This window comes from Boleophthalmus pectinirostris, unplaced genomic scaffold (assembly GCF_026225935.1).
Source record: "Boleophthalmus pectinirostris isolate CB_2022bp ecotype Guang Dong unplaced genomic scaffold, ASM2622593v1 HiC_scaffold_1, whole genome shotgun sequence".
NCBI classification, from domain to species: domain Eukaryota; kingdom Metazoa; phylum Chordata; class Actinopteri; order Gobiiformes; family Gobiidae; genus Boleophthalmus; species Boleophthalmus pectinirostris.
In genome coordinates, this window is record NW_026570970.1 from 38,965,064 (window position 1) to 38,973,784 (window position 8,721).

The following is an 8,721-nucleotide window of genomic DNA, read 5'->3' on the forward strand; positions in this document are numbered from 1 at the left end:
CAAAGTGAATATTTGTCCAGGTAGTTGGTGATTCCAACCAGAAATTTGGTTTGTTCCACCTTTTGTCGGGGTTGAAAAGGGTGATTTGGCTCCATTGTTGCTTATGACCAATTTCTGGTCAAATGGTCTTGGGTCCTCTGCCGTTAGAGTGGATAAATAACCAGGATCAATACCCTTTACGTGCTTTCTCGCTCAGTCCGTCATGTTGAATTAGCGTTTCTTGCCGCCAATCAAAATAATTCCCAGCATGCAACGTGCACTTTTGTCAAAAATGAAACTCGCCTATAGAGCTAATACTTCCTGCGCACACTCTGACAAAGAGAGCGTCACTGCCAACTACTGTAGTGGATGTGCAATTACACTTTATTCTAGTATGGCAAAAAAAAAAAGCATGTTCCCCGAGGTCACACGCCCCCCTCTGGCATCACACCCCCACGATTTGAGAACAGTCTTAAAAGATGAAAAAAATCACTCAGTGGACACTAGACTTAACTGTGACAGAGTGTGTATCTGGTCCCCTCTTCTCAGTTGGGGGATGTGACTCTTGTATGTCTGAGTGGAGAGTGTCCCTGTGGCAGAGTGGTGATCCTGTTTAAACTCTTGTGCTGTTTCCCTCCACAGCCACGGCGTACGGAAAAGGCACGTACTTTGCGGTGAACGCTCAGTACTCGAGTAGTGACACATACTCCCGCCCCAACACCTCAGGTGAGAAGCTCATGTACCTGTGCTCCGTCTTGACCGGAGACTTCACTACAGGGACCTCAACAACGATAGACGCTCCTCTGAAGAAGGCTGGCTCCCCTGAGAAGTTCGACAGTGTGGTGGACAACATTCAGAATCCCTCTATGTTCATCATCTTCCACGACAGCCACGCCTACCCCGACTACCTCATCACCTTCAAATGAGTTTAGACCTGGTGGAGATCTGATGTAGACCTGTCTGTCCTATCTTAGTCCTGGTTTAACAATAGATAGTACATCACTGGAACTGTTAAGGCCAGTGCACACCTAACAACTAAGAGCTGTAAACACTGGGCCCTCTGCACACACTGTGGCCCCCCCTCTACACACACCATGACCCCCCCAGCTGCAGAACATCCAGAATGCTGCATCTTGGGTCCTTACTCGAACTAGGAAGTACGAGCACATGCGTCCTGTGCTCAGGTCTCTGCACTGGCTCCTGTGGCTCAGAGAATAGAGTTTAAAGCGTCTCTGTTTGTACAAGTGTCTCCATGGCCGAGCACCAAAGTCCATCTGTGACATGTTAGTGTCATATGAACATCTCACACTCTGAGGAGCTCAGGGACCGGCCTCCTGCTGGTGCCCAGAGTCAGAACTAAACAAGGGGAGTCAGAGTTTCAGGTTCATGCAGCTAAAACCTGGAACAGTCTGAACATGTGAGACAGACTCTTCTGTGACGCTGTTTAAATCCAGACTCTAAACATTTCTGTTTAAAGGTTTTCATTCCACACTCTTCTTTTTAATTTATGTCTCTCTTTTTAAATTTTAATCTTCATGATTATTTATGTTTTGGTTTGTTTTTATTATGATTTTAATGTATTTCTTATTCTGTAAAGCACTTTGAATTACTTTGTGTACAAAATGTGCTATACAAATAAACTTGCCTTGCCTTGCCTACTCTATGTGTTCTTTTCAGTGGTCACTTTTGATGCTTAGAACATGTTCACAAATGTATGTTAGCTTCAGTCAAGGTTTCGTTCTGGTTTAGTCCTGGTTTAGTTCTGGTGTAGTCCTGGTTTCGTCCTAATTCAGTCCTGGTCCTGGTTTCGACCTGTGATCATCTCTCCACAGCACTGCCTGTGTTCATATGAAGGACTTATTGTAATGTTTTTGTCTTTCTTACTGAAATGTTGTGAATTTAATGATTAATCTGCTGCTTTTAAATACATTATTGTAAAATAAAGACACTTCATGCGTCTTTAATTCTTGGATATTTTCATTAAAGGTGCTGCACCTGACTTTCACTGTCAGAACTCATTTATTTTAAACAGTTTGCAGTGCTCCAAATCAATCAATCAATCAAACTTTATTTATAAAGCGCTTTTCATACAAAAATGTAACACAAAGTGCTTTACAGTGATTAAAAACAACCCGACACCCGACAGGAGAACCAGTTGAGAAAGCACCATCAGAGGAGCCGTCTACACCAGGAGCAGAGAGACGTCCACCACCACCAGGAACCACCACAGTGCCCAGGGGAGAGATGAAGCCCAAGCACCAACCCTCCACCAGGAGCCCACATGACAGAACCCGACAGCCACAGCCGACCTCTGCTCCTGATACAGAGGCTCCTACAGAGGAAACACTGGAAATCCTAAAAATATGCCTAAAATAAATAAATATATTAAAATGTGTACAGTAGAAACAAGTAAAAGTATAAGAATTCAATCAAAAGCTGAGCTAAAAAGGTGGGTCTTGAGCCTGCTCTTAAAAACATGAACGTTCTCTTTGGCCCTGAGCTCCTCCGGCTGCAGGTCCATAGACGAGAGCCGTAGTACTGAAAAGACTCCTCTCCGTGAGTGTGTGTCCTGACTTTGGGAATGACCAGGAGCTGCTGCCGGAGGAGCGCAGGATCCGCGAGGGTTCATAGGGTAAAAGCAGTTCTGAAAGATAAGAAGGCCCAAGACCATTAAGACATTTAAAAAACAGTAAAAGAACTTTAAAATCAATCCTGAAACTCACGGAGCCAATACAGTGATTTTAAAACCAATGTAACGTGGTCCCGCCCTCTGGTCCTCGTCAGGACACGTGCTGCTGAATTTTGTAATAATTGCAAGTTCTTCCTCACTTCCCTTATGCATTCGGAGCATCCTGTTTATTCACCATGATGAGTTTGTAAGCACTTTTCACAGACTGCTGATCTCCAGCACTATCTCCATGAGCAGAGAGAAGACCAGAGGTTTGGAGGAGATGGAGGACATCCACATGTCCTTTGCTCTGGACAGACAGACTCTGAAGAGGTCACTCATCTGCTGGAGGACAAACACCAGGAGACACCCTCACACACATTTCAAGTCTCTGTACCTGGTTTTACTGTTTTCAAAATGAACTAGTTTCATTGTCAACAGTTTGTAATGGTCCAAAGTTATTCCACATTTACCTCATGCATTCAACAACAACTAGCATGTTAATAACACTTCCTGATTCTCTGACAATACAACATTGCTGACTTATGTTGACCTCAAGAGCTGCTTATATAACATATCTGTACTGGGGTAAGACACATTTACTCAAAAAAGGGAAAAACGGGTACAGGGACTTTAAAGCTGACACGTGATTATTATGATGTTTATTTGTACAGGGTCCCAGTGAGAGTACTGGACCCTCTTTTACAATTCAAACTAAACAATGACGTGTGTAGGTCCATTTAAAACATTGGAAACAGGAGGAGGTGTGATTATAAATGTTTATTATTTCAAATGCAGTAGTGGCTCCAGTGTGTCCAGTTTTCATGTCAAATATGTTCCAAAAAAATGACCAAAAGTTTTTCTTCCCATTTTAGCTCTAGTGTGGCCAGGTTTCAGACATACATAATCATGAGATCTTGTATTAAAAGTTCCAGTGTCAAGGGTCAACAAACAAGTGAGATCTTCAGGTAGTCTATCACATTATCCTCTTCAAGTACATTTTCTACAGAGTTCTCTTGTGACAGAGAGTGAAGGGCTGGGTTGGGGTTTTTAAACAGATGTGAAAGAAACAACACAGCTCCAGGTACATGTGTTTGTGATGACACAGATCAGGAACTAGTGTAATACGAGTTCGTTAAATGTTTTAATACTCCTAAGGTTAAAATGATTCCTCGCTTACATGTACATTGTGTCACCATGGTAAATGCTGAACATTCCACCATACACATACATGTAGATCACCCCCAACGTGATGTCACTGCAAAGTATCAATAGGCCAGTCATGTTTAATACAGATGGGAGCAGGTGGATCTTGTGCAAATGCAGATTTGTGTTGTAAGACGGTAACACTCATAGAAATAAACACGTTCAACATTTGTGAATGAAACTTTTGGAGATTTTATGGCAAAGTACAATGTGATCAGTAGAACTGTGTGTGTGTGTGTGTGTCTGTGTGTGTATGTATTTGTGCCAGTGTGTGTGCCTGTGTGTGTGCCGGTGTGTGTGCAAGTTTGAATATCAAAGTACAAAGTCTGAATAAAACTCTCCCAGTGGAACAAGACTAGAGATAAAGTCTCACACTGAAACCTTTGTCATAAAAAGACACTTGGGCCGTAGTTGGAAAAAAACACGTTTAATCATTTAAAGGAACAATGTTCACAGTCACAGTGTCCAGAGGAACATCAGGAGCTTTGTCCAGAAGGACGAGCAACACTTCATCTGTTTGGGACGAACTGAAACGATGCAGCGTCTCTTGGATGGTGCGTGTCTTCTTCCTGATCATCTCCTCAAACAGCTGCAGCTGTAAAAAAGATTTGACTTCCCACAGTGTAAGAAATACAGAAGCAGTTACTTTAGTCTGTGCACACTAGTTTCCACCATTGGGCCTAACTTCTTGGTAGTTCTTGACCACCTGTGCGATCCTGACCACCCTGATGTCAGCAGGAATACTCCTGTTCGTAGTCTGACCACAGGTATTCTGGAGACAGCACTTTGGTGGGTTTGTTGTACAGGAAATATCTGTAAAATAACACAGTAAACGTAAAGACATTCACTCTAGTCATTTAGATTTTTGTTTAAAGTTCTTATATCACACTAAACTGTGTCACTTTTCGGTTTTGGGTTCGTCACCTTCTTGTTTGTGTGGATGTCATTGCTCTGCTTAGAATGTTCCACAGTGTGACATTAAACAGATCGACCTTCATTTCTTAAATTCAGTGGTGGTTTTATTGCTCAAAAACACCTAGAAAAACAGGCATTCCTCTCCACAGATCTGAGCTGTAACTTGGTCTGGTTATAATATAAATATAATAAGACAGATGACAGAACAGACAGTACAGAAGTGGACCAAGTGAGTGTGACGTCACCCACAGCGTCAGCTCCAGTCAAACAAGCTCATGATGCTACAGCTACAGGGGGAATGAGGAATTTATTAATGGACAAAACAACCAAATAAAAAGCCCAGGATCATGTGTCGTGGGTCATTACCAACATTTTAAGACCAAAATGACGAGGCAGGTACAGAGAGAGGAGCAACACATTTTCAGTGTATAGTGTGTGTGTGTGTGTGTGTGTGTGTGTGTGTGTGTGTGTGTGTGTGTGTGTGTGTGTGTGTGTGTGTGTGTGTGTGTGTGTGTGTGTGTGTGTGTGTGTGTGTGTGTGTGTGTGTGTGTGTGTGTGTGTGTGTGTGTGTGTGTGTGTTTCTGTGCTTTAACTCTTCATTGTTTTCTACTGTGGGCTTGATTTTCTTGTTTTAGATCAGAGACAAACTCAATATTGAGCTGAGTTGTAGATTTTGCTTACTGTACACTTTTCACATTTGACGTGTGTTTTGTCAATACGTACATTGTGGAAGATTTCTGTCTGTCAAAGTGACAGTGAGAGGAGACAGGAGAGGCTGTTGGTCTCTGACCAGAACTGGAAGAATAAACCTTTGTCTGTGTCCAGCAAACAGATTCATCAGTATGCATCATTTTTCCAGTCATGTTTCAACTTTGTGAATGTTTCTAAAAACTTTTCTGATTCTGAACATTCCACACAAAGCAATACCATCTCCATGGAGACCAGCGGAAAAGTCTCACAGTGTAACTTTAAAAGGGACTTACTTGTTGAGATGACTTTCTTCCTGCCACGCTGCTTCCACTCCAATTTTAGCATCCTCTTGTGATTTCTCATCACAGTGTCTATGAGTAACACAAATAACATCCAACAGATTTTAATCAAAACTCATGCGACAGGTTTTCATGTGTTTCTCATTCTGACTGGGTTTGGTGGATTGACCTGTGGTTAATGTTGATCAGAGTTTTACATCAGTTAAGTGACACTTTGGGGGGAAAAAAGTTGAGCCTCGGGGAAAGAAGGCGCCTGATTGGTCTGTTATTAATGATTTACAGACAAAATAGTGAAATAAAAGCTTTAGGATCATGTAGAGTGAGTTAATACAAACATTTTAAGACTAAAATGACAGAAGCAGTCAGAGAGAGAGAGGTGACACTTTTCAATACAAAGTGAATTGGAAGCCAGAGTGGATGGAGCTGGAAGCACATGTGCTCACCTCCTGTTTGGAACACTCTCGCTCACGGTTTAACTATGTCCATGTGTACAGTGTTTGATCTAACATCATGCATTAAAAAAACAAGGTCAAAGGTCGTACTTGACCAGCCTGTACATGTCGTCCAGGAGCCCTCCCCACACGGCTGCAGTGTAGTAATAGTCTCCCTCTGTCGGCGGGATGTACGCCTGTGACTCAGGACGCCGCTCATAAGGGAAGTCCTCACGCTTTGTTGTCTGGAAACGACAAGTGCAGTCATGTATTGTAATGTATTCACTCAACCTGAGAGGATATTTACAACACAAAGAAAGGCCACAGCCAGGTGCAAAAGTCAACAGAGGTGAAAGATGACGTCTAAATACAAGAGTTTGGACTTTTTTGTCTCTGGAAATCAGGAAGGATTTGCTGAAGGCTGAAGGACAGTGTGAAACCTGCACTCAGTTTTAAAAAAGTGACTCTGATCACCAGAGTCTTCACCTGCAGACAGAGACACATCTGCATTTGTCTCATTCTCAGTTTATGTTCAGGTTTCATGTGAAGCTCAGAACCTCCAGAATTCCCCCCCTGAGCTGCAGAGGCTGCACTAGCACTGACTCATGATGCTGCAGGTGCTGAGGTTTAGGGAGTCACCGTTCAGATCAGAGAGAGACAGAACAAAACCCCAGATGATTAATTATAACATGAACAACTCGTCCATCATGTCCAGTGTTTTTGTCATTAAGAATAAATCTGCATTTCAATAGTTCTCAGTGTTGTTATATTTAAACATGTTTCGCTGCTGTTTGGGGACACATGAGTCATGTTTGTGACAGTTCAGACACAAAAGAGTAAGTTGAAATAATCTGCTTGACTTTTGCACAGTCTGTACTAAACACAGTTGTGACCTGAAACAGACCCTGTAGTATCCTCGGTGGAGCGTGCCAACCAGCCGACTCAAGGCCTCTGCTCCAACACGGCCACGAAAAACACTGTCCACGTCCATCATGAACAGATAGTCAGCCTCTCTGTGGAGCTGAAACAACACACTGTAAATCTACATACACACATGTATCTGTGTGTGTGTGTGAGACGCTCACCCATGTCTCTAAAGCAAGTTTGGCCCACTTCATCTTGCTCAGTACCACGTCCTGCCATCGATTTGCACTGGGCACATCGTGGATCGAGATGTTTCTTCCTGGAGTTAGAGGAATCTGCAGCACAGCCGAGACAACAATATAATGTGTATAATACATGTATCTTATCAATAGATCGGTATCGGATCAATATTGAACATTAACCCGATGTTTGTTCTACACTGTCCCAGTCTGTTCGTACCCATGTATCATTCCAGTCTGTCCTCAGATCGATTTCTGCTCAGACAAAGTTCTGACACTGTGTCCTTAGGCAAGACACTTTTCTCACCTTGCCTAGTATGGAAGTGCTGTGTGAGTGTTGGTGGAGAGGAGGCTCGGCTCCCTGTGGCCACCAGTGAGTGTGGAGTGATCATGTGGCAGTGAGGGGCTTGTACCACATACATCCTTATGAACTGTGTATTTGATGGTATTATCTTCACATAAGCAAAAAGTCAACTTTGTGATCTTTACTCTAACTTACATAACTACTACACATTCTTGGTGATTGCTTTGGTTTTTTAAAATAGCAATATCGATATCGGCAAATATCGTTTATTGACCACAACAGTAAGTGAAATATTGGACTTCAGTATTTCCAGAGTGATTATGTGCAGTACAGAGGGATTTGGTGTCACATTCATTACATGGTCCAATCAGAAGACTGAATACTTAGAATACTTTCTCATTCTTTTATAGAGGAGAAATACAACAACCTGTGTCCACTCACCACAAGACCTGTGTCCACTCACCACAAGACCTGTGTCCACTCACCACAAGACCTGTGTCCAACACCACAAGACCTGTGTCCACACACCACAAGACCTGTGTCCACTCACCACAAGACCTGTGTCCACTCACCACAAGACCTGTGTCCAACACCACAAGACCTGTGTCCAACACCACAAGACCTGTGTCCACTCACCACAAGACCTGTGTCCAACACCACAAGACCTGTGTCCACTCACCACAAGACCTGTGTCCAACACCACAAGACCTGTGTCCACTCACCACAAGACCTGTGTCCACTCACACACAGACCTGTGTCCACTCACCACAAGACCTGTGTCCAACACCACAAGACCTGTGTCCACCCACAAGACCTGTGTCCACCAAGACCTGTGTCCACCACAAAGACCTGTGTCCAACACCACAAGACCTGTGTCCACTCCCACAAGACCTGTGTCCACTCACCACAAGACCTGTGTCCAACACCACAAAGACCTGTGTCCACTCACCACAAGACCTGTGTCCACACCACCTGTGTCCACACCACAAGACCTGTGTCCACACACCTGTGTCCACACCACAAGACCTGTGTCCAACACCACAAGACCTGTGTCCAACACCACAAGACCTGTGTCCAACACCACAAGACCTGTGTCCAACACCACAAGACCTGTGTCCACTCACCA

The 8,721-nt window shown here is 43.5% G+C and overlaps 1 protein-coding gene and 1 pseudogene across 1 annotated transcript in view; one reads left to right on the top strand and one right to left on the bottom strand.

The window, feature by feature from the left end:
- Window positions 1-1,978, top strand: part of LOC129407202 (extended synaptotagmin-3-like) — a 7,989-nt gene extending 6,011 nt beyond the window's left edge. Inside the window, exon 6 of the mRNA XM_055150271.1 lies at window positions 622-1,978. Within this exon, the coding sequence (XP_055006246.1) occupies window positions 622-657 (36 nt within the window). The 3' untranslated portion in view covers window positions 658-1,978. The remainder of the gene's footprint in view (window positions 1-621) is intronic.
- A 2,286-nt stretch (window positions 1,979-4,264) lies between these two features.
- LOC129409265 (histo-blood group ABO system transferase 2-like) lies at window positions 4,265-7,713 on the bottom strand (annotated as a pseudogene).
- Window positions 7,714-8,721: the final 1,008 nt, after the last annotated feature.